This window comes from Macaca thibetana, chromosome 7, assembly GCF_024542745.1.
Source record: "Macaca thibetana thibetana isolate TM-01 chromosome 7, ASM2454274v1, whole genome shotgun sequence".
NCBI lineage: Eukaryota > Metazoa > Chordata > Mammalia > Primates > Cercopithecidae > Macaca > Macaca thibetana.
In genome coordinates, this window is record NC_065584.1 from 74,950,812 (window position 1) to 74,978,220 (window position 27,409).

General features: G+C 37.3%; 1 protein-coding gene across 4 annotated transcripts in view; it reads right to left on the minus strand.

The window, feature by feature from the left end:
* Positions 1-10,813: 10,813 nt before the first annotated feature.
* Positions 10,814-27,409, minus strand: part of AKAP6 (A-kinase anchoring protein 6) — a 652,282-nt gene continuing 635,686 nt past the window's right edge. For all 4 annotated transcript variants that reach the window (XM_050798308.1, XM_050798307.1, XM_050798309.1 and 1 more), the window contains 2 exons: positions 20,071-23,484; positions 10,814-15,056 (listed from right to left, as the gene is read on the minus strand). In XM_050798308.1, coding sequence (XP_050654265.1) covers positions 20,113-23,484 — 3,372 coding nt within the window. In that variant the 3' untranslated portion in view covers positions 10,814-15,056; positions 20,071-20,112. The remainder of the gene's footprint in view (positions 15,057-20,070; positions 23,485-27,409) is intronic.

Consider the following 27,409-nt stretch of genomic DNA (forward strand, 5'->3'; position numbering starts at 1 on the left):
CTTTCTAGTCACATTAGGGGATTTAGAGTGAGAGAAAGGGGGGGAGAGACAGAGAGAGAGAGAGAGAGAGAGGAAGAAGGAGGAGGAGGAGGAGAAGAAGAAGAAGAGGAGGAGGAGGAGGAGGAGGAGGAGGAGGAGGAGAAGGAGAAGGAGAAGGAGGAGAAGGAGAAGGAGGAGAAGGAAAAGGAGGAGAAGGAGAAGGAGAAGGAGGAGAAGAGGAAGAAGAAGAAGAAGAGGAAGAAGAAGAAGAAGAAGAAGAAGAAGAAGAAGAAGAAGAAGAAGGAGGAGGAGGAGGAGGAGGAGGAGGAAGAAGAAGAAGAAGAAGAAGAAGAAGAAGAAGAAGAAGAAGAAGAAGAAGAAGAAGAAGAAGAAGAAGAAGAAGAAGAAGAAGGACAAAGATCAGCGATATCCCAGAGTTTGAATCTTGAACAATTAGGAAAATGTGAATGCCAGTATCTGAGATAGGAAATGTTATATATAAGAGTAGAAAATCATGTTTGATTTTAAAATATGAAGTCCTAAGGAAACCACCAAGTGGAAAGATGGACCTAGACCTGAGAAAAGTCAAGTTTAGAGATGAAATGCTAGAATTTTACACCTCGAGGTGAACTGATATTATAGGAATACAGAAAAATAACTCAGATAGGAACTACAGAGTGGAAAGAGAGGAAGGCTAAGAAGGAAACTGGGAGGAAGACATCTAGTAGATAAGGAAGGAGACACGTGTCAAAATGAAGGAAGGAAAATAGAATTTTAGGATTCAGAAAACAAGAGAAAAAATGACTCTCAAGAAAGGTTTCAAGCACCAGAAGCTTCTTTGTGTTGGGTAGGATTAAGATTTCCAGAGGCATTGTGGTTGAGCAGTTACAGTAGAGGGAAGGGGACAGAAATAAGACTGCAGAGGAAGAATGAATGGGAGGGATATGACTAAGATGAAACTCTGAGAAGTCTGATTGTGTAGGGTGGAGAGATGTGATGGTAACTCTCCAGGGAAGGAGGGTTGAGGACAGGGCTGCTAGTAGACTTTACAGTGTCTTTTTGAAAATTAAGAAATGCATCCCTTCCTCTTGGTAGACATTTTTCCATATGTGAGCTGGCATGACTTGGCCAGACAAATATTGGATGGATTTAATCCTGACTGGCCTCTCCAGCTAGGAGTCTTTATGCAGTGTGCAAGCCCATGCTTAAATATATGCTGCCATCCAAAACTTTCTCTCAACAGTGCATGCACACTGCACTGGTCTGGCGAAAGTTGCCCGTTGTTGGTAGAGGTCAGGGGGCATCAAATGTAGTTAAGGGACAGGAGAATAGGGGTAACTGCCAGAGGAAATTCAGAGAGAAGCATGAAAAGATGTACTTAAAGCACAGTTGCTCTTAGACAATGAACACAGCAGATATGGTCATTTATGCCAACACATTTCTTGAAAAGTTTTTCTCATGTCATTAATCCTTTCACATAATCCAGGCATGGAATGAAATGCAGTCTCCTTTTGTATTTTTTTAAGAACCTCAAAAAGGTTGTGATATCAGTGTGTGTCATATATTTATAAAAGAAAGACATCTATGAACTAATGTGGAGTGATTTCCAGAGGATATTACATTTTAAACTCAAAGACAAAAAATGCATTTAGTATGATACTTTTGAGGCTAGAAAGAAGGAAAAATACAAAAACACATATATCTCCTTATTATTACAGGAAGAAAGAGAAGAAGAATCAGCCAGAAGACAATGAATTTGTGTGTTTACAAGGGCTGGGGGGAAATGGGATGGAAGAGATAGTGAAGGCGGTATTGGTTGTTTGAGTACAGTTTTTTGTATAGTTTTAAGTTGGAAAGCACGTGTATTAGTTCATTTGTGTTGCTACGAAGGAATTACCCCGAGGCTAGGTAATTTATAAATAAAAGAGATTTGACTCACCATTCTGCTGGCTGCACAAGAAGCGTGGCTCCAGCATCCACTTCTGGGGAGGCTTCAGGAAGCTTTCACTCATGGCAGTAGGCAAGGCGGGAGCAGGTGTGTCCCATGGCGAAAGAGGGGGCAAGGGAGATGCCTGCCTTCCTTCCTTCCTTCCTTCCTTCGTTCCTTCCATTTCCTCCCCTCCTCCTCCTCCTCCTCCTTCTTCTTCCTCTTCCTTCTCTTCTTCTTTTCTTCTTCTCCTCCTCTTCTTCTCCTTCTTCTCCTCCTCCTCCTCCTCCTCCTCCTCCTTCTTCTTCTTCTTCCTCTTCTTCTTCTTCTTCTTCTTCTTCTTCTTCTTCTTCTTCTTCTTCTTCTTCTTCTTCTTCTTCTTCTTCTTCTTCTTCTTCTTCTTCTTCTCCTCCTCCTCCTCCTCCTGCTCCTCCTCCTCCTCTTCTTTCTTTTTCCTTTTTTTGTTTCTTTCTCCTTCCTTCTTTGCTTCCTTCTCTATTTCTTTCTCTCTTTCTTTCTCCTTCTTTCTCTTTCTTTCTTTCTTTCTTTCTTTCTTTCTTTCTTTCTTTCTTTCTTTCTTTCTTTCTTTCTTTCTTTCTTTCTTTCTTTCTTTCCTTTCTTTCTTCTCTTTCTTCTTTTTTTCTTTCTTTCAACAGGATCTCACTCTGTTGCCCAGGCTGGAGTACAGAAGTGTGATCACTGCAGCCTTGACTTCCTAGGCTGAAGCAATCCTCCCCTTTCAGCCTCCCAAATCGCTAGGACCACAGGCATGTGCCACCACACCCAGTGTCGACTTTTTTATTTTTTAATTTTTTGTAGAGACAAGGTCTCACTGCATTACCCATGCTGGTCTTGAACTCCTGGGCTCCAGCAGTCCTCCCACCTTAGCTTCCGAAAGTGCCAAGATTACAAGCATGAGCCACTGCTCTTTTTAACAACCAGATATCATGTGAACTATCAGAGTGAGACTACTGCTGGGAGAGCACCAAGCCATTCATGAGGGATCCACCCCAGTCCACCTCCAACATTGGAGGTCACATTTCAACATAAGATTTGGAGGGGACATATATTCAATTCATATCAGCATTCTACAAGTTCAAAAAATAAAATTAGGTCAATAAGAATGGGAGGGAAGAAAAAAATAACCTAAACTGAAAGGAAACTGAAACAAATGGACTTAACTTTAATTATTTTAAATGAATGCCATAATTATATTGAAGCGAATAAATAAAGAAATGACAGAAGAAATGAAGAGAGAAAGAAGGAAGGAAGGAAGGAAAGAAGGAAGGGAGGAAGGAAGAGGAGGGGAGGGGAGGGGAGGGGAGGGGAGAAAGAAACCAATCCAAGTAGCTTATGAACTTTGGAACACAGTATTTAACCACACACCCCTAGTATTGAATAGCACTGGGTATTTGGGAAAGGGAGGGTGGGAGATGGGATAATTGTAAATGAATCCTGAACTATTTTAAATAGGTTGATTATAATGGTTTTTAAGCAATTCTGACACAATTTAAATGTATCATGCTATTTAGCAAATGGGTATATATGTTGATGTTGTTATCGAGGGTTCTTAAAGAAGGGAAATACAAATATGGAATCAGGGAAATAAAGAAAGATTCCTGTGAAAATGGACTAAAATTGGAGACATTGATGTGAGTTCTTGATTTCTAAAGTAAGTATATCTGTGTATACACATTTATATGTGTGTATGAATATGCCTTTGTGCATATAAAATTGTATATATGTTTATATTAATGTGTATAGATGTTCACATATTTCCTAACCTTGTTGGCTGAAAGCATCAAGAAGCAAAGATACCCTAGTAGCAATAAACACATCTAACACTAAAATCTTGGCCTCTAACGCCAATCCCTATTAAAAAGAACCAGGGGTCCTCAGAGACATGGCTGATTCAAGAGTTGGGACACTTAGGTACAAGACGAGAGCACTTTGTAAGACATTAAGAAATTGTTTAAAAGAGATCACAAGGATACAAGACCCAGATTGAAGAGGCTCCCACTGGCCAAACCTGGGACAACTTGAGCCCAAAATAATTTAAGTAATAAATTATAAATAATTGGAGAAAAGGAATTCATAAATTTCTGTCTATGATAAAGAGGTAAATATGTAGGAGTGAAGGGAGGGATTTCACTGGGGAATACAAAGGGCCAAGTGATAAATGTGAACAGAGTACTAGAGTTGGAAAAACAATTTCACAACCATCTTGGTAAAGATTAATTAGACAAGAATTACCCATTGATGCTAAATATAGGAGAAAACTTGAAAAGGGCGGGATACTTGCATGGTTTTAGAGCATCTCTCCACAAAATGATCAAAATTAACATAATGTATGGGGGACAGATGGACATTGCATTTCTCCAGATATGATACTCTGAGGAGAGACCACCACCCATGCAACATTTCTGCTGAGAATGCATAAATACAATCTCATCCCAAGGAAAGGGCAAACAAAAACCAAAGAAAAATCTAGTCAAAAAGTGGCGGGGCTGGGGGGAGTCTATTCTTCAAAATTGTCAATGTCATAACAAGACAAAGAAAAGCTGGAAAAATGGTTCCAGATTAAAGGAGGCTAAAGAGATATGACACCTAAATTTAATAACCAGATCATGTACTGAAGGGGGGGATGCTACAAAAGATATTATTGGCAAAACTCACAAAATTGAAATGTGAAAGGATTCAATAGAAATAATGCATCAATGGAAATGTATAAAGTTGATAACTGTACTATGGTTATATAAGAGAATATAACTATATATGCATTAGGATATGTACAATGAAACATTCAGGGATAAAAAGCCATGATGTGTGCAACTTACCTTCAAATGGCTCAGAAAAGTAAAAACCAGATAAATACATAGATTGATAGATAGACAGATACATAGACAGACAGGTAGATAGATAGAGTTCATAAATGATAAAGCAAATGGGGTGAAATATTAACAAAAGGTGAATGTGGTTAAAGTGTACTCTTTTTGGTTTTGCAATATTTTATAAATCTAAAATAATTTTTAAACTGTAAAAAACAATTGTCGTTTGTTATTTTAAATGTTTATAGCAGATGTCCTGCCAGTGGTGCATCTAGCAAATATGATGCACAAACTGTGGTATCCTAGGAAAGCAGCTCTTGAAAATAATGAGAAATTTTTAATTAAACTTTTTGTGCACTGAGACTTTAGTATTTACTCTTAAAGCCAGAATATCTTTGGGAGGAGAGGGGTGAAGGCTCGTGTAAAGAAGAGTCGCATAAAGGGTGCTAGGAATATAGCAAAACCCACATTTTTATTTCACTAAATTGAAATAGATTTCTCTCTCTCTACCACCTCAGATATTAAACAAAATACACAATGAGAAGTTGCATGTTTTAAAGTATTTCTTGAGCAAAATGTAATGATAAAAATGTATGTTCATACTAGAACATTAATCTCATTCTTCAATTAACTATTGCATTTTTCTTTCATCAACCTCTGACCTTTAAGGTGTTCCTGTTGTGTGTGTTTTTAATGCCTAACTTTTCTAGAAAATGTGCACAAGTCATAATGAGGCATAATTATATACAGTATACAATTTTCTTTGGCCTTTTTCAAGTGCTCATTTAGCTATCACTTCTTCCTATAGAATTTGTATAAGAAATACTTTTTAAAATGAAAGTCCTTTCTTCATTTTGGCATGAATTATATATTTAATAAGCATTTAATATAGGCAGGAAATTTAGCAAGGTATATATGGATATTAAATGAACACCGTTCACTATAGTAAGTCCTCCCTTATTTTCGAAGGATACATTCCAAGACTCCCAATGGATGCCTGAAATCTGGGATAGTATGAAATCCTATATCTAAACCATGTTTTTCCCTACACATACGTACCTATGATAAGGTTTAATTTGTAAATTAGGCACAGAGATTAACAACAACAATAAAATAGAACAATTACAACACTACACTGTAATAAAAGTTATTATACACTGTGGCTGTAACTTTCACAGTTTGTAACAGCAAAACTGGCATGGATTTCTTTTTCTTCCTTCACAATTTCATGGATAGAAGATTTGCTCTTACCATGGATTGCAGCAACCTAGACACACTATTTGTTTTCTTTCCTTATTGAGAACTTCCATCTTTTCGTTTAAAGGAAGCACTTTACAGCTTCTCTGTGGCATATCTGAATTGCCAGCATCACTACTCCTGCATTTTAGGTTCAAGGGTTACTTGAACTCAAGCACTGTGATATCAAGACAGTCGCTCTGATAACCAAGATGCTACTGGGTGACTAATGATGGGCAGCACCTATAGTGTGAAGACACTGGACAGAGAGAGGATTCATCTCCAGACAGGACAGGGAGGGACTGCAGGAGATGTCATTAAGCAACTCAGAACTGTATGCAATTTAAAATTTATAAATTGTTTATTTCTGGAATTTCCCATTTAATATTTTGGGACTGCAGGTAACTGAAACTGCATGCAAAAAGAGACTGTGGAGAAGGGAGGACTACTGTAAATCCTTATTTATCACGATTGCAAATGAGATAATTTCCGTATTATATAGAATGGATAGCACCAATCATAGAGTATTGTGAAGATTAAATTGAGTATGTAAAGCACTTAGTAGAGTGCTTGGCATATAGCAAAGCCCTCAAGGGATCATGATTTATTAGATTGATTTAAAAAATAATATCCAGAGTGTGTTTACTTATTTAGCCTGATTTCCTATAATTTACGCATCTACAACACTAAACAATAATTGGTAATCATATGGTGAAGCTGGACCATCAAGGATTAAATTTTGTTTAAAAATGTGTGAGTTGCCAGTAAGTCACAAATGAGTTAAATAATCACACCCTAAGGTTGCTAAGAATTGTCTGTTGTTCAATCATTCTGAATCAAACAGAATCTCTTTTGTCTTTTAAAAAAAACTCTTTACTCACTAGAGCATTATTTCATTCCTTTAGAAAATGCCTCAACCTGTAAATGATTAGTAATTTAACTTACTAAAAAATATTTTAAAATATACTTTGCATGGGAAGACATCATTGGTAAATTAGAAAAGAGTATTTGGAACTTAGAACACTGATAGAAGTGTTTAGGAAAGAGGCAAATGGTATATATGTAAAAATAGAATTGTTTCCTGAAAAGTTAAGGAGTTTTCACTTTATAAAACCTTGCTGTAAGCATCATTAGTTATTTGAGATCGGCAGGGATAAGAGCACAAATATGAAGAATGATTTGATTTTCACATGATTTTAATGACGAGATAAATTTCACCAACTTGGCTTTCTATATAAAAAGACACTTGAAAATAAATGAAACATATTTGCAAGCAAACAAACACACACACACAGAGGGAATTATTTGTTTTGAATTGCTGACTTAGTGTAAGTAACTTGATCAACTAATAGAACCAAACTAATTCTACAAACCTTAGAGTATTTTTTATAAACCAGTGGTTAGGGAATATTGGGATTTAAAAGAGGATCTTACGCATATTTATGTTCCTAATTCCTTCAATCATTTTAAGTCCTTGAATAAATTTCACGGAATAATATTTGTAATGGCCCATTGTTTATAGAGTTAGGTGTCTTTTAAAATGGCAGGTTACATTTAAGGACAAATAAATGTTTTAATAATTTCAGGATTGTTTCTTATTACATCATATTTTTATGCATTTGTGTTAAATTAATAAAATCCATTATCATATATCTTCATGGTATGGAAAAATTACCAAATCTACATCTGGTGATCCTAGTCAAACTTCCCCATATAAAATGACTAAAGAAGGGAGAAAGAGCAATGGTACAGTCTAAAACGTTGATGAACATGACAGGTTACAAGATATAGACACAAAAGGCTTTGGCTATATCTGGAAAACCTTGATGTTCCATTATCATATGACTCTGTAGTAAACAAGTTACCTCGACCACGTCATCAGGACTGGCTATTTTTCCAACATCACTTTGAGGCCAAGTTCTGTTGCATTTTACATTTGCTTTTTGAATTCCTTTTTTTCTGAAGAACACACCAGGAAGCTCAAGTTCTTTGTGCCTGTGGATTATCTGGGGCGGCACATAAATGCACAATGCGGTTGATTCTCTTGTTCTTTGGGAGCCCTCTCCCAGATTTAGGGGCACCTCATTTCAAGCAAGAGAATGCACGCCTCAGTAGCAGTGGTTCTTAAATATGATGTCACAAGGGGTTCGTAACCAATAATAGAATACCAAAATTTTGGAATACTTTTTTGAGTACTAATTAGATTGGCTTCGAAGTTACCCTTAGAGTAATGTCACTCCAATCTGCTGCATAAAGATACTCTGCTTGAGTAGGAGAGAAGGGGGCAGAGTATTCCACTGGAAATTATTTACTAATGTTTGGCAAAAGCTTGGAAGTGTCTCATTATCATCTCAGTATTTGTGTACCCCCAAAATTGATATGTTGAAACCTAATCCCCAATGTGATCGTATTAAGAGATGGAGTCTTTGGGAGGTGATTAAGTTGTGAAGTCTTCCTGAATGGGATTAGTGCTTTTATAAAAGGGGCCCAAGGGAGCTTGTTCATGGCCCCTTCCACCAGATGAGGATGCAGTAAGGTGCATCAATGAAACAAAGAGTGAGCCCTCCTCAGTCACTGAATCTGCTGGCGCCTTGATCTTGAACTTCCAAGTCTCCAGAACTTTGAGCAATAAATTCTGTTGTTTATACACAACACAGTCCAAGCAGTCTGGGCAGACTAAGACAGTCTTACACATATGAACACATTCCAAGTCCTGCATGTTGCAACAGAAAAGAGACAAAAAAGTTGCTTTATGCAGTTGATGATTTACTTCAAAATGCAAGGACAAATAAGCTCTGCATAATTTCTGCTTTGGTGAGAACCCATTAATCAAGGGCCAGAATGGTCTTATGGCATTGGCCAAAATGCCTTTGCCAAAGAAACCATACTATGTGGGCCTGACCCACCCACGTCATTCTATTATTTTACTCTGGAAATGAAAGTATGTGGCAACTCTCAAACTAAAGGGCCATTGTTGTATAGAAGGTATGTGGTTGCTTTTTAAAAAGAAGTGGCTAAAAGGTTTCCTTGAATGTTCCCTTCCCAGACATGTGGCATTAGAAGGTGGCCGTGCTATCAAAGGTGAATTTAAGAAAGAAAAGGACTATTCTTTTTGAATATCTTCTTTTTAATTAGAGTGTCCACCTATGGCCACACCAGAGTTTGTGGTGAATACTTAATTCCTTGGTAAATTCAGCAGTTGGGAAGTGAAGGTGGACTGTATACAATATTTTGATCATGGTTTTGCCTTTGAGTTGAAAAATGAATTTGAAAAAAACTGACTGTGAAATGGCCTGAATTTAATTCCTTGGACTGCTTTAGAGAAACATTTAAAGAAAGAATTCCAGTTTATTGGTGCATGGAAGTGAGTTTAAGTTGTGTCAGTTTTTCTGATGGTTTTTATTGAACTAATTACTTAGTCTGTAATTGACTAACCCTCTAAATCAATCAAAGCCAGGCAGTAATAGTGAAGTAAATTTAAATCCTTAAACAAACTGTGGATGTGAAATAATCTTTAAGTGCACTTTATTTTTTAAGGTAATATGAAACAAGTTAAGAATGCAATAAAATCTAGGCAGTAAAAAGAAAAAAAAAACACAACTATTGCAGGTGTTTATGTATTACATTGAATTTGCAAATGGAAATCTATCCTAAGAAAATGTGTCATAATTCAGAATATCATAGACCAGGGATCACACAACTTTCTGTAATAATCCAGATAGTAAATGTTTTAGGTTTTGCAGGCCATATGGCTTTTGTTGCAGCTACATAACTTTGTACAGTGTCAAAGCATCCATGGACAATATGGAAACAAATGTGCGTGGATGTGTTCTAATAAAACTTTATACATGGACACCAACATTTAAATTTCATAGGATTTTCACATGTCATGAAGTATTCTTTTGTTTTTTTAACTACTTAAAAATGTAAAAATTGTTCGAAGCTAACAGGTCAAACCAGAACAGGCAGTGGGCTGAATTTGGCCCATGCGCCACAGTCTGTTGACCCTTGCCTTAGATGGATGAAGCATGCGCTGAAAGAGTAAGTTGTAAACTTTAAAACATATCAGGAATGTCAGTTATTCAATCAATCTTCATTAAAGAGTGGCTTTGAATGCAAAGTCACCTATGTATTTACTTGACAAAAAAAGTTTACCCTGAGTTTAATAATGAGAAAACAACTAGACCCATCAAGATTGTTGATCATTCTGCAAAACTGGCCTGGACTCTTCAGAACTGTCAATGTTATAAAAGCCCGAAGGAAAACAGAACAAAAGCACAGGGAAACTATTCAAGATTTAAAAACAAAAAAAGACTTAGAAACTAAAAGCAGTATGTGATCTTTGTCTGAATCCTGGATTAAAACAAAAACAACTGGAAGAGGACATAATTTGGGTATTTAAAGAAATATGAATATAAACTATCAGATATTATTGTGTTAATATTATTTTTTTTTTGAGACAAAGTTTCACTCTTCTTGGCCAGGCTGGAGTGCAGTGGTGCAATCTCAGTTCACTGCAACCTCTGCCTCCCGGCTTCAAGCGATTCTCCTGCCTCAGCCTCCCAAGTAGCTGGGATTACAGCTACCATGCCTGGCTAATTTTTGTATTTTTAGTAGAGACGGGGTTTCACCATGTTGGCCAGGCTGATCTCCAATTCCTGACCTCAGGTGATCCACACGCCTCGGCCTCCCAAAGTGCTGGGATTACAGGCATGAGCCACCATGCCCAGTCAATGTTACATTTCTTGAGTGGGAAGATGGTATTGTAGACTTGTAGAAGAATGCCCATGTTCTCAGTTAATACATGCTGAAGTATTTGCAGATGAAGTATCATACTCTACAATTTAATTTCAAATGATTTAATCATACAAAAAAAGTGTGTGTATACAGAGAGATGAAGTAAATATGGTGAAATATTAACAATAAATGAACCTGAGTGATGAGTACCAAGTATCTTTGTTCTACTCTCGACTTTTACATAGGTCTGAAGTTTTTCAAAATGAAAATTGAAAAAAGAAAATGTAGAAAAAATATAGCAGTAAATTTAGTTGGTTCAATTTATATTTAAAATATAAGAATTATATGACATTTGAAAAGTTAGTTTTTCTTTAAAATTCTAAAAATTTTCAACTTCTTTTAGAAGCTAAATCAAACTGACTTGTAAGAAAAACCTGGATCATTTCATTGTTTGATATTTTCATCTAGTTTGTTCCTAGGAATTATAGAATGGGTAAAACCTAGTCCGGATGAACCAAACACAACAATATCATCAAACTCAGGTTTCCAGAAGCCCTAAATTTAGATTGTTCTGTTGTTGTATAAGATGCATATTTATTCAGTGACCAGAAATCTAAAAAATATTTTTCCTTCTGTAATTAAAACCACTTTACTTTTTCTGGTAGTCAGATCCAGATGATTTTATATACTGTTTTGCTCACTAGATTTTCTTAAATGCAGAGAAACTTTATCAGAAACAAAGTAAATGAGGTCATCATTTAATTTAGAGAAAAGTCATAATCACTCTATTCAAGGACGCAAAAGGCACTTTCAGAAGAAAACCTGTAAACCTTTGGAGACAGATACCATGTGTTAGTTGCCTTTATATACCTAATGCCAAATATAGTGCCTCACATAGGTAGCCATTTAATAAACGTTCACTGAATGGCTGAATAAATGAATAAACGGAGGGAGTGCCCTACTTTATAAGGAAACAGGTTTGGTTTGTATTTGATATAAGGAGAAGATTCAAGATGACTTAGGCACTGGACTGGGCCACTGAAGGAAGTCATGGATTCTTATTTATTTATTGGTTGAAATTTACAATAATAGAATAAACATATCTTAAATATATTTCTAGAGAAAACTTAGCACTTAAATATTCAGATTCTTTTCTACATGTATGATGATAAAGACAGTTCCTTAATTTCAAGAATTCTGTCTGTTAACATTCAGTCAGGTTGGAATGGATCTGAAAACCATGACATATGAAGGGCAGTTGAGGGAAGACTGTTTGGGAGATGATGAGTAGCTGGCCTCGATTATCTCCAGGGTTGCCATGAGTAAAGATACTCTGGGCTGCTCCATAAGACAGAACTAGGACCAGTGAGCAAAATTAAATGTAGGGTAGTGGGGTACTAGGCAGATTTTAGCAACCTAAGAAATAACTTTCTAACAAAGAGATATGCCCAACAGTGGAACAGTTTGCCTTAACAGACAATGAACCACTATCGCTGGAAGTGTGTAGGCAGAGTTGGTGTGATCGTTTTCTAAGGGTAATTGGGGAGGTAGTGCCTACATGGGGTGGGAGATTGAGGCTATTTTTCCTCTTCCAACCTGAAAAGGCATTGTTCAACAAACCTGAAAGTCATTCTACAAATTTAGTGTTAATACTAAGCAGATAATTAACAAATACTTTCAATACTGCACAGTCTTCCATGAGCATGTAACAAGTAGGTAGAACATCATTGTCAGTTTGTTCTTTGAATATTTTACCAGTAGATGTAGACTTGACATTAGTTACTACCCAAAGAAAATTAACGTTGTCTCAGTATGTAAAATAATACCATATCCAAAATAATACCATATCCCAACAGAGGTCTAGAATGCCCCTAGGAATTTCAAAGACTCTAGGATTTGTTCTTTCTCTACATCCTGGGCTGCTCTACTTGTGTACTCTGTTATCGCAAACTTAGCTTATTTTCTCCAGCTGCCCCCTAACTAGACAATTATCTCTAATGTCTTTCCCCTAAATCTTATTGAACACTGCAACTAGATGTCTGGCTAAAACCCCTTTTGAACAAATTACTACCTATTAAAAAGCCTAAAATAATTTATCCATTTAGAAATATGTATGAAAAAGATTAGAAGGGGCATAAATATACAAATAGTTATTAAAGTGGTAGAATTACAGATAAGCATTGTTTAAATATTCTTGGTGTGGCACTAATGATAAATAAAATCAGGTGCAAAACAGCCTCTACAAGTGTCCTTATTACCTAGCATTTTACATACAAAAGCTCCAAGGTACCGTTTTAAAAGACCTTTCATTAAGTCCTCCTAATTTAATTTTTCTCCTCTTACCCCTGCAATAAAGTTTCATGCATATTCCACTAACTTTCCACTCTCTCCAAGCCCTTTTTCTTCCTCCTTGTCCCCACTGCTGCTTCTCTCATTGTGCCTCTATACCTAATGCCAAACATAGTGCCTTAATTTCAAGAATTAAATACATTTCAAATACATTTGCTCTCTTCCTCAGCTCTGTAACAAATACTTCATGTCATTTGTGTGTTCACTTGTCCCTAATGTAGGAGAGCCTTCTGCGGGCAGGGTTTTGACTGTTTGTTCCACATTGCATCTTCTGGATCTAGAATAGTGCCTTGCAGATAAAAAGTGTTTCTGAACTATCTGTTAAATAAATGATTGTCATTCCTGTGACTACATGAACCCACAACATGCTTTACGTTTTTGAAATTTGATACATATTATCTATTGTGATTTTATATTGCATTGTACCCTTTTCTAGTTGTGTCCATGTTTTAGTGTCAAAATAAAGGGACAGATGTCACCATGTCACCTAATTTAATCCTTTAATTCAGTAAATTTTTATTGAATACCTACTGTGTCAGGCACTTAAGTAGGTGTTATGATATAAATTTAAAACTGCATTTAACAGGAGTCAGTAAAGGCCAGATGGAATATATATTTGTCAATTTTTTTTACACATATAAATATACCTGAAATCTATAAATAATAGTCAAATTTTCTATACTTTTCTACCAGTTTTCTATCAAACTCATTCAAAATAAATATTTAAAATAAATTAAGACATACATGGTATCCTGAAATCCAACACCAAATCATTAATGATAAGTAGAAATAAAAAATCTAGTATAAATTTTTATTGGTTTAGGGGAACTGACATTTAATCATTTGCTGTTCCAAGATCCTTATAGTGACCAGAAAGATTTTGAAAACTGAAGGCTTTATGTCTAGTCTCTAGTTTAGGTAATGTTAAGCCTCTTAAGCAATATGAATATGTTTGGAAGCTGCTACATGCTATGCTTTTTCAGAACCAGATGCAACAATTTGGTAAAGAACATAGTAGAAGAGATCACTAATTTTCCTTTTCCCCCAATAATCTGTGTTTATTATGCCAATTTTAATTACCATGCAATCTAATGGACTTAAGGCTTATATTTTCCACATCACTAGACATCACAAACATGAAAGCATTTTATACTGTCATTATACATCAATGTTTGCACTTGGTTATACATATATACAGAAATTATTCACACATCTTAACCTTGCTATTTCCTCCTTTCAAACCAACATAATTTTACCGTGAAAGCAGCTTTTTAATAAATGGTATAAGAAATACAGCAAGGCACACTTTTTTAAAAAACTTTTTTCTCATTACCACCTCAAGAAGCATAAAAAATGAAAATGTTGTACATAATTCAATAGTAGAATGTCACCAGTTTATAATATACAACATCATATGGTTGTTTCTTGAAATGCTGCATAGATTATTTTTTTAAATGAAATAAATAAAATGGCGCTTTTAATAGTTGCTTAATTTTGAAAGAAGGACCAGTGTTTCTTCTCTATGCTGCAATCAATTCAAATGTTAGCTTTTTAGGTAAAACTCTTTCAATAAACACAGTCATCATACCATTTTTAAAAATCCAGATTGAAACATGAAATTGGTCAAGTACTGGTGGGGGGTCATTCTAGACAGGAGAATTTAATGGACCACCAGTTGGTGAACTGCAGAACTTTAAAGAGCGGAAGGGAGGGGAGGAGGCAAACAGAAAAGTCTAGCTGGAGAGAGAGGGGTGGTAGAGGTAGCTTGGGACAGGAATCCATGGGAGAACAAGCAGCTTTGCTGAACTTCAAAGACGATCACCTAAAGAGAACCAGCGCACACATTCAGATCACAAGGCTCGTGTGGAGAAAACACATTTGGAAGGAAGATTCATCTTGGGAGAAGTCAATGTAATAAACGGCAGTGACAAACGTGATGGAACCAGAGACCAGCCCAGGGCGGGAGGATGAGGCCACCCCTGAGTTGCAGCCAGGCGTATCTACAAGAAACAAAAAAGTGACAAGAAAAGGTTTCAGAAATGTATTTTTCATTAGCAAAACCAAGCTCTTTGAGGAACCATTGAAGGCTGCAATTGTGGGACTACTTGCTAATGTTCTGAAATAAAAAGATACATAAAATATAAATAATTTTAATAGCCCAAGCTTCACATTACTGACAAAAAAAAGTCTCAGTGTAGATGTGAAAAATACATTGATTTTTTTTTAAAAAGATGTGGTTTCAAAGAAAACAAGAAAAATCATCAAGTTTGACCTTTTCTCTGGATCTCATCCACTCTTTTGCCTGTGAACTCAGTTTGGAACATCAAAATAGCTTCAAACCAATATGAAAATGTGAGGCCGCTGATGCCAAGTGGTGCGGCAAAGTATTTACAATGTACAATGATTCCATAGACTGGGAACTGATAGGCTCTCAGGCTTAACCCTTCCTGCAGTGATTTTATGTATGATATCGAACAATTCCACTATTGCATAGTGGTGAAAGATTCATAACATTGTGATTATCCGAAGTGTTTCAGCCTAAAAAAAGATATAACTGGGGCTTCTAGCTCAAATAGTAATGCATTTCATTTAAGGTACATACAGCATTGTGGAAACGAGATGGATTCAATTATATTTGTACATCTCATGGCTATGACATAAATTTGTTCCAAACTCGATCCATTCTGCTTGTTTCTAAATGGCTAAAAGCAACTGGTCAAATGTGAGGAACACCTAAATATCAAGTTTAGGCAATGCAGGATGCAATTATTGCAAGTCCCCTGACCAGCTCTCAAAGAAAGCAGGCTTTTGCTTGTATGGGCTTAAACTGAGTTCTGATGTCTCATATCAGGTTGTTTGACTGTTCCTCAAGAACGAAATATTCTCTTTGTCTTGCTCTATGTTTTTCTACAGTCTTTCAACTTGTGTTAAGAGCCAGAAAAACCTTAACAAAAAGTCATTTGACTGGAGCCACGGGGAGTTGGGGAAAGACGAAAAATTAGATAAAGAACAGGGGTAGACAGAAACAGATGGGATGAAATTTGGTATAGTAAAATAATGCAGTAACATAAGAAAGCCTGGTGCATTGTTCAAATGCTAAGGACATGACTCATTTGAAATCTGGCCACAGAGTAGGGAATCCTTAGGTGAGGCAAATCTGGTCTTACTAAATGCTGGCATTTAAATTCTCTCTGGATAATCAATTCTTTCAACTTGGCCCACTTGGAAATGGGCAGGCCAAATTGGCTGAGGCACAGATCTGGGGGAGGTGTGTGTGTGTGTGTGTGTGTGTGTGTGTGTGTGTGTGTGAGATAGGTGACAGGTGATGCACAATAACATCTTTGTTATTTAGCATAGCAGGGCTATTCAGAAGTGCCAGATAATTTAAAGACACTTCACATCCAGCAAAACCTTGGTTTATTAAAGTGATTTTAAAGGTAAGTTTGATAAGATTATACCTGTATTGTCTAGTGAAAAATTCACACACAATTACCAAAGGTAGTTTCTTAAACCTGGTTGACCAGCTTTGGAAAATATTAAGCACTTAATGTCAATCCAATGAACAGAATGGGAATTGTGCTGTGTACATGAGAAACAAGTGTTCTTACAGCTTTCTCAGTTTGTAAAATCTGAGCAGCAGCATTTAAAACTCTTTATGTGTGTACTTGAGCATGTACAAATACAAGTAATTGCCTAAAATGTAAAATCTACTGGCCACCAACTATCACATTTACAGACCAATGAAGTAGGAAAGGTAATAAAGCTAAAAAGTTCTAAAGGAAATATCTGCACTGTAAGTAAATACACCTCCTCACCCCACCCCCCAAAACACCACACTCTTACACATACACATAGTAAAACAAAACTCCAAATCACTAGAGCAGACCAAAAGGAAAAGGAAAAGCACACATTGGCCGCATATGATGAGTTAAATTTTTATACCATGGGATTTATCCAGCCTGAAGTTTAGGGTTAAACCATTCATCAAAGATCAGAGGCTTATGATGAGGATTATGAAGAAATAACTGTCAGAATACAGCAAAAAGATTAGTGCAAAGTACATCTCTTAGGCAGGTCCTAGGAGGCACTACAGACATACATTATGTGCTTCCTCCAAATTAGGCAGAAAGATCTGGATCTTTCCAGTTACCTTTCCTTTGATGTGATCTGCTGTAACTGACCTCTCTATTTTTATAGAAACATGACACATAAATGAAAATAGTGAAAAGCACAGCAGTATGCCTGGAAATCAGTGCAAATGCATACTGTTAGATCATGTTAAAACTTCTCAAGCAGTTTCAGTGGGTTTTTAATTGGAACACAGTAAATAAAAAACCTTTGAAAATCTGAAAAACATTTTTTGTTACTGATGCAAACTCTATCTGCTATTCTAAGTTATATCTCTTCTGGATGGCATTATAATCATTTCATCATCTGAAAACTTAGTTCTGGAAAAAAAAAAACAGCAAAAGGAATTTGGTGAATTTTACTGTCCTGATAAAAAGAGCATGACAACGGATGGTTTTCAAATGACTTTAAAAAGCACAGCTTTTTCTTTTTCTTTTTCTGAACTTGTAGAAAGAACAATGACAACAATTAGACTCTTGTAGACATGAAACCTCATATTTATCAAACAATTTTACTATGTATTCTTGACATTAAATACTAAAGGCATATCAACATTTTGAGATTAAATAACTTGTCCTGGTTGATAGTATTTTAACAATTATGTGACTATTTATACTCAGTTATCCAATGCTAACGTCTGGTAAAAAATTCAGGCGTCCAGATGTTTTGTCCACATGATACTGAAAAAAAAAAATCCTGAATAGGACCAGTAAATATGGCTATTTAAATAGCTCTAGGCCTATAACAAGTCACTTGGGGGCGATGTGAGTTCTGCGGAAGTAAAATCTGGCTGTTTCTCCCTTTGCCCGAGATAAGGCCAGGCATCAACGGGGCTTAACAAAAAATATTGCTGACTGGCAGGCGGGCTGGCTGCTAGTTTTACACTGTCCCTGCTTGTAAAATGTGAGGGTTACAGAGATCCATCAGCACATTCACTTCCTCCAAGTCTAAAGATGGAGCTGCTCATCATTTACATTTCATTTCAATTCTATGTAAGAGAGAGAAGAAATTCCCAGAGGATCAAAAAAGGGAGAGTGCATCGCAAAGGCTTCTCTAGTGCCAGAGCTTCTGGAGCTCCAGATCTCAGCATGACTGGTGACTTGAGGGTCACAGTCACATGATGTCATGCTCAGAGTGGTGTTGCTTTCAAGCCTTTATCCCCTTTCAGAAAACAAAATCAGCCAGGCTCTACCAGCCCTTCTGTGGAGGTTGGCAGAGCCAGCAGTACAATCGGTTCTAATAGAACTTGTTTTGAAGCAGCTTATGGAATTGCAGTTACTCTCCCTTAATGGTCAGTTTTACTGCATACTGATGGAGAATGTGATTATAGGGTGGACATGTTTCACAGAAAATACATTCTCTCTCTCCTACTTTTGTTCTCACTTGCAGCCAATTGTAAATAGAGTCTGAAACACAGAAAATTAGTTGAGCTATATTAGTAAGTGGGAGGCCGTCCTTCAATTTTGCATACTGAGTTTATTTTTAGGGTATATATGGTATAGATGCCCCCCTTAGTCCCCATTTCTAGCAGCTCTACACAGAATCACACATTTTAATAAGCTTAGGGCACAGGTGTTGCAGGAAAAAAATAATGATGTTTGCCATTCATCTTTCAAATTAAATAATGTGTTTTTAAATAGTAACTTTTTTCATAATACATTATGGGAACAACATTTATCTGTCACATTTTAAAAGATGTATTTGTAATAAATGTAAATTACTTTTAGAAAATCAGTAATTAGGCTCATCAAAAAATAAACAATCTGCCACAAAAAAGATAATCTTTAGCATAGTTAAGTATAATAACTGTTATTTGAATAAGTTAACAAATTAGGGCAGATTGCTTCTGTAATTCATTTCCTATAGCACGAGTTTAGGTGACGGCATTAAGCTTCTGGAGTGGGGGGTGGAGGTGGCATTAGGTACCTCATACTTGGGTGAAATATGACTCTCACATTTGAAAGCTCAAATTTTCTTCTTTAAACTTGATTGAGAAAGCATATTCATCACTGGGGCTTAGAAATGGGAAATAACAGAATCTTTGTGTCACTTTTAGAGACACATCATCATCCTGGAATTATCGATCAATAGCTGTCTTATTAAATATGAAGAGTGGAATGACTTTCTTAAAAAATTTGATGAAAATCAGCCTGTCACCTTCAGGCAAAATTCAAAAATTCTGTTTTTATGAAAACGCCATTAACTTGTCATGTATTCTTTCTGCATTTGCTTTCTGCGCCTGTTCTCAATCTGTGTGTGGATAAATAAGAGCCTCTTCTTTAACACCAACTTTCCCCTCCTGTTTGAATCCTTAGACGTGGCCATGATTAGGAGTTGTGACAGCACAGTCTTCCACTGGGGAAGCAAATGTGATGATAGTTACATTAGACAGAAGCATAAAAGGAAGGGCCAAATCAGGAGATGCAGCCTTTAGCCTAATAATTGTTCATCTCCCAGCACTGAAGAGAACGGACAGCTCTCTGTGCAAGAAGCTGAAGTGGAGGGTATTGTTACTGTGCGTGCATTTTGATCATGGAGTATAATTGCGATTTGGATAACCTTTTCATTCTCCCTCAATGGAAGAATTTGAGGCCTTAAATTGTTCAACTACTTCCTCAAATTTTGTATTCTTGCCAGAATGATGTAATAAAGATAATGTCACTAAGAATGTCAATTTTCCCTGGGGTTTTTTTTTGTTTGTTTGCTTGTTTTTTCTTTTGCTTCACAGTTACTTTCATTGTTGGGAGCATTTCTTCTATCTAAATGTCTTATTTAGATAACTGTCTGCCATAATTGGTCATTCTGACTAGCCTTTTCTCTTACCATGGTTTTGCTGACCTGAACTCAATATTTTAAATACATATATGGCACAAGGACTATACGTACCTTTCAGTGAGATGATTTTCATGCTTGGGGAGGGGGAACATTCTACCTATGCATATTTCTATGTCGTTCTTCATGAAGGTTTAGAAGATTTTCTTCACAGGTTAAAGTTTTGGGGCTGGGATGCAATGCAGCCTTGTCTGTTGGCTGATTCGCCTTCAAGGAGAGGTCTTGAACTTTAGATTTGGCTGAAGCAGCGTTATGTTCTTCTGGCATTCCAGATTCACCTGGTTTTTCTGAACTTTCCTTTTCACTGTCAAGCTTTGAAGGAGTAAACTCTAAGTTTTCTGCACAGCCATTGGAAGTTTGGGGCAAACCATTCACTTCCTTTCCAGCCTCAGCTCTTTCCTGAGAGGAAGGACTTGAAAGAGCCACTGTATCTGCATCATCAGCTACAAGAGAACTATCACCGAACTCAGAAGAACATGCTGTTACTTGTAGTGGCACTGCAGCTTCGCTGGGAACTGCAGATTCATTTGGGGGAGCACTAGAGAAACAAGGCTCCTCTCCATCAGAGTCACCCTCAACACAGGCCTCAAAGAAGCATTCAATGTCTTCCTTGTCATCTAAGCCCGAGTCAGTAGGGTCTAGCGGCAATGGAGTGCTGCTTTTCTCTTCTATGTAATTGGTGACCTCCCCACAATCACTGTCATGAGATGAGAGAGATAAGTATGAATAAAAGTCTCCTTTTCTCAGCTGGATGGGCCGGTGAGAATGCTCCAACACTTTCTCCTTGATTTGAGTTAATGAAGTAGGAGCAGCCACTTCGTTTTCAGGTTGAGATTTACTTTTTAGGGCTGTTGAAGCCATGTCAATGATTTCCTTAACAAAGTTGTGTACTGAACAATCTTCGGCATCTTTTTGATGGAAAACATCTGGCTCACAGTTGCAACAGGAAATGTCGCTGATAGAAGCATTTTCCTCTGTTCCGTTTTCTTCAAGTGCTAGGCAACAACCAGCAGATTTTCCAGCCATACTCGGTGTTTCATCAGATGATTTCGGTGGATCAGAGTCTTGTCTGTTGTTAACCCTGGTTTCTAAAGCCAGTTCTGAGAATGACTTCTCAGTGGGGGTAGAAGCAGTGCTTTGATTTTCAAAATGGTGGTGACTTGGACATTTCTTTGGAAGATGTCTAACATCTTGGGAAACAAATTTCTTGCCAGCAGTATTTGAATCATCTAAACTATCCATAAGTGCTTTACACTTACAATGCTCATTCTCTGAAATCTCCTTCCCATTTGAACCAAGATTTTCTGACACCTTTGAAGTCCCATTCAGTTTGTCCTTTTGCCTTTCTGGAATACCTTCAATATTGCCATTTTCCACGTCAGCCACATATGGATCTTTATTAACTTTGAAAATAGTTTTCTTATTTTCACCCTTTGTCCCTAACTCATGGGTATGAGATGAATTCTTACCGTTTCCATTATTTTCAGAGACATGTTTTACAGAGCCATTTAGAAGGGCCTCAATATTCAGAGTATCAGAGGGATTGGTCATCTCACTGCTACTCACATCTTTACTGCCCTTCATCTCATCACTGACATTGCACCTTTTCTTCTCTCTTGTCAAAGACAATTTTGGCCTAATCCATGTCTGTAATTCATTCTTTATATAGTCTAGCCCTGACATCAAGTTGCAGTCTTCATAAATTTCATCATCTGTTGCAATACTGGAGTCGTCATCCTCATCTTTGATGCACAGCTCTTCTTCAGTCAAGGTAAGGGTAGAGCTGGAGAGCAGGTCACTGTCATCTTCATCATCAGTGCAAGCAGAGGTGCAAGAGACATTAACAATCATGCTGACATTGACATCGCTTTCATCAGCCACTGAACGAGTCAGACGCTTCCTGAATGATGCATTCGATTCCGGGATCTTGTTCTTGTGTAACACAATATCCTCTGAGCAAAGAGAGAGCTCGTCACTGCTGCTAAGTTCTGTTAGAGATGCCGCTGAGTCTTCATTGATAGAAGATGCTATGTCCAATGACATCTGGCCAGTAAAAGACATCTTTTGGGAAGTGCTTTGAAGAGTGATATCAGAAACACTTCGCTTTATCTTTTGCTCTGAGGGGCTCTGGATATTCTCCAAACGATTCAGGAGATCTAATGTTCTTTTACTTAGTTCACCAACTGAGCCACTGCTCACGCTTATATCCCCAGAGCTGTGACAGCTAAAAAGATCTTCATTGCTTTTATAGGATGTCAACCAACTTTCTAAAGAAGTACTTCGCTGGAGGCTGTCACTGCCATTTTTAAAGATGCCCAATCCAAATAAATCACCCCCTGGAGAAAGGGACTCAATAGATGAACTACGCGATAAAAGGGAGAGCTGTTTGGCATTCTGCATGCCAGTGAATGTCTTTTCTATATTGCCACTTTTATATGAAATGCGATCCATTTCATGAGATGCACTTGCCAAAATCCTTTCATGGGGAGGTACATCTGGTTGTAACTCTGTAGTCTGATGTTTAGATTTGCATGATTTTTTATCAAAATAAAAACCACGAAGCAGGGGATCCTCCACATGTGCTTTTTCGCTTTGTGACTGTTTCATTATCATTGGTAATTTGAGTTTTGAGCCTTGGAGGTATGAGTAATCATAAAATGTAAACACATCATGTTTTCCTTGTAATTCTTCTCCCAAACAATCAGGGGTATGTTTGGTAACACTGTTTAAATCTCCAACTTTTCCATTTACACAACCCACTGGTGAAATGGACGACTGAGAGCTATTTGGAAGCTTAATGCATTCCCCCTCATCTTTAAATTTTTGCTTTAACACATTAACTGCATCTCCCATTTGTGGGTCCAGATGTTCAGTTTCAAGGTTACTTGGGGACCCATCCACTGCATTGAGCAAGCACATTTCAGAGTTGGTAGTGGTTTCTGTGTCTCCTTCACTGACAATTCCACTCTCACTGCCTGAATTCTGGCTCATGTCTCCTCCATGACATGCGCAGGGCTTTACCAAATTGGAACTGCCTAGAAGATCTGGCAAAGATTTGGTAGATGAAAATGAAGAGTCTTTACTGAGACTCTTAGTTAAAACATTAGGCTGTGTCATGCCAGTGACCTTTGGATTGTTTTTCAGAAATGGCATGTGGTTGTCTTCATAGAGTTCAACATTGTGGAGGCTGTACACCTGGTAAATATGTGGACTGGAGGGGGCAGTAATATTTGAGGCATACTGAGATCCCCCATGGTTATCAGCCTCCTCGTCATAACCAGGGTCCTCATTACTTGTCTCTCCAAGCTTCAAGGAAGGGATGACAGGTTGGGGTTCTTGATCAAGGTCATTTGATTCCTCATTCAGACTAATTAACTTGTTACTTATGTCCATTTCATCCCATTCCAGGGCATCCTCACTCATCCCGTTTAGGTCCATCAAGCCAGGATCAATCACATTCAAAGTCTCCTGTGTGAGAGAAAGAAAAAAAGAAACGAAAAGAATTAGGGAACACAAGCATGAAAATTTTATCCATTGAAAATCTCTTGGAAGACTCAGGAAAGAAAACTGCCCCAAGCATGGACTTGAAAGATAACCTAATTATCAGCTCTATTCCTCTCTGAAATAACACCCAAAATTTACTGAAATAGGCTTTTTGATCAATAGTAATTTGTTGAAAGCAACAACATAGACTAAAATGTATGATTATTATTGTCAAATTGTAATTTATGGAATTAGCCATTTCCTATTGATTTATCTACATTTTAAATCTTGGATACAGTGAAAACTATCAGGTGAATGAAGGTAAAAAGAGTACAGCCTATGACATCTCCTAAGGTACATTCACACTGATCCTATTTTAGTTCTGGAGTCCATAGTAGAATACTATCTGCAGCCACACATGGCAAACTCCTTCTTGCCTCTATTCATGGGTTCTCCATTTTAAGCAGCTTTTGCCTGGGGACTTAGAGTTGTAGCTACCATGTACAGCATTTTATGGGCCAGAGGCACATGACTGTGTACCCCTTCCTCTGTGTTTCTGTTCAGGGATCTGTCTTTTCAGATCGTGGTGCTGCTCCCAATCAGACATAAGATTAGCAACACTTGACTGTTTCCCTTACCTGTATCTTCCTAGACCCTGAATGCTCCAGGGCAATTTCTTAGTCAAAGTTCTCTCAGTCCCTTTCTTTTCCAGTCTCTCTCTGTGACAGAGATTTCACTTTGGTCCTTGTTAACTTGGCTCACTACTGTTAGTCCTGCCCCTATTTCTTATAGACAGGAACCTCTCACTCCAGCCCACACCAGCCCCAGAATAATTATGTGAAGACTTTCCTGACCACTCCAGGATGAAGTAGCCCAGATTCCCTTATGCTGCCCTCTGCCTGCCCAGTTGGGACCCTTGATGTTTCCTTGGACTTCTTGGCTCTGCATCTGTTTAGATAGAGCTTGACATATTCTGGGACAGAGTAGCTGACTGGACTCCTGGACTCTGTTCAAATTCCTTCACTGTCCTTACTTGCTCTCCAGCTGTTTGAATTCATGCTAGAGCCAAGAAAGATAAGATGTTTTATATATATATAAATATATACACAATGCAGGCCTTGATGGGCTCACCTACAGACAGAAACACAAACAGAACTTCTAAGTTCAGCTTATGCTTATGTAGGGTAGCCAAGCAGATGAGTATGGCACTAGAACTTGCAGACTGGTTGAAGGGCTGACTTTGCTGCTTACCATATGCATGACCTTGGGCAAGTTGCTTAACCTTTCTGAGCAAGTCTCATTGCCCGTAAAATGGGGATAGCATTATCAATTTTTTGAGATCATTCTGAGTATTAAATAAGCTAGTAATTGCGAAGTGCTGAGGAGGCAGGCAGTATTAGGTGGAGATATATATATATATATATATATATATTTTTTTTTTTTTTTTTTTGACAGTCTTGCTCTATAGCTCAGGCTGGAGTGCAGTAGTGTAATCATGGCTCACTGCATTCTCAACCTCCCAGGCTCAAACAATCCTTCCACCTTAGCCTCCCAAGTAGCTGAGACTACAGGTGTGTGCCACCACACCTGGCTAATTTTTATTTTTTGTAGAGACAGGGTGTGACTATGTTGCCCAGGCTGGTCTTGAACTCCTGGATTCAAGTGATCCTCCCACCTCGGCCTTCCAAAGTGCTGAGATTACAGGTGTGAGCCACCACATCCAGCCAGTAGCTATAATTCTTAATACATGCAGAATCGCTCTAGTGTGGTCTTGAGTCAATTCATAAAGGGTTTCCTCTGTCTGCTTCATTCTCTTCTTCACATCACACCTTCCAATTTGCTATTAAAACCACAAGGGATTCACGACATGGTAGAAAGAGACAGGTATCACACAGCATAACAGGCTAGCATATTTGTATTAACGTCAGAATTATTTTAACTGGTTGAAAAACAGCCCATGATGCTTTTATTCCTCAGTAGTGGGGGAAAAGCTTCACCTGCAGCACATTAGCAAAACTTTCCTAAGAAGCCCTCAATCCTTCCTGAAACTGATAGTTAAAGGGTACCACACAAACACATTAAGTATAAAATACCCATTCGCACTTTACTATACTGGGTATGTAAGAGATTATCTGTATAGCCTACTTAAGTTTAAGAGTCCAATTACAAGGTAAACATTAATTAAGGGATTTTTTAAATTTTCTAACAGAAATCTTTCCCACTGCCAATGTTACAGCAGTTAATCGAGTACCCAGCAATCATCATAGTGGCTTAGGTATGGAGTACATTCACTATGATGAATTTTTATTAGAGTTTCTGTTTATTCTTTGCTTGCTGATAAAGGAAGTACTAATGACCAGTTAGTATGGCTAATGAATGTTAAAATCTTCAGCTGTAGGAACAATCAATCAGTCTGATCAAATAGTATATTAATTTCAAATACTATCTTGCCTGCCACTGTACTCTGAGAGTGATAATAAATAATTGAATCAGTCTTTCAAAGGAGCTCTTTTTGTAACTCTGTGGTTGACTTTAACATTTAGCAGCACAGATTTTCCACAAGGATCCCAAACCTAGGGGCTCACATGGAGAAGTGGGAATTGTGCCATCTGGATGGGCTGGGAGCTAAGCCCAAGTGACGCCTGCAACTCAGACTCATCTTCCATGACACAGTCGTTTTCTGACCAAATGCTGCCTTTATGGCTTTACGAATTCAAGCCTAAGAAACTATAAAGCTTATAGCAGCACCTAAAGGAAAAAATTCCTTTGCTCAATAAAGTATAGTTGGCCCTCCATATCCATGGCTTCCAAATTCACAAATTCAACCAACTGCAGATCAAATATATTTGTAAAAAAAAAATTTCAGTTACAGAAAGAAAAACTTAAATTTTCCCTGTGTCAAGTGATATACAGGCATTGTATGAACTACTATAAGTAATCTAGAGATGATTTAAAGTAAAGAGGATGACCATAGATTATACGCAAATAATAAACCATTTTATATCAGGGACGTGGGCATCTGAGGATTTTGGTATCTGTGTGTGTGTGGTGGGGAAGGAACACTGACAAACAGCTGTAGTTGGAGTCGAAAGTTTCCATAGGAAAAGATTAAACTTTTGGATGTAATATTGTTCTTTTCTCAACTCTCTCCTCTTATAAACCTCTTATATTTATTGTGATTTCTGAAAATTTTTTGTATGTCAATTCCAGGAAATATCTGACAGGATTCATTAGAAAATCATTCACTTTAGACTTCAAATTTTTTTCATATTAAAGAAGTGCTACTCACTCTGCCCTCACTCACTCCCTTCCTGTTGTGGATTAAATTCTGTCAATATTTTCAATAAAATCTCCATTTCCTCAGGATTTAACTTCAACCATAAAATATACCCCTGGGGCAAGAAAGTGGGAAAAGTTTCCAAGAAAGACATTAGAATATTTATATAACTAAAAAAGTTCTCTTTTGGAAAAAAAGATTTACATATACAAAGATGTAACTGATGGGAAAATTATTTGGTTGAATGCTCTCTTTGATGATAGCCCAACATAACCAATAATGCTCAAGCTAATCAAACGTTTGTTTTTGTTGTTGTTGTTTTCCCAGAGGAACTATTTGGTATTTTTTTTTCAAAGGCACAATGTTTCTGTCTTTGCTATAGTGATAAATCTAAATGAATTTAGACAAAATCTAAGAGTATTTGAATGAGACCAAATGGGTAGGAAGTAGTAAATGAGGTTCCAAAAGAGAGCCTGCAATTCCAGAAATAATTCTGAATTAATTCATGCAAGGGTCTTCTATTAATAAACTTGCTGCATGGGTACAGAATTTTGGCCCAAACCAAGGCATTATATAAATAATTACACACACACACACACACTCACACACACACCTACCTATACAGATCTGCTC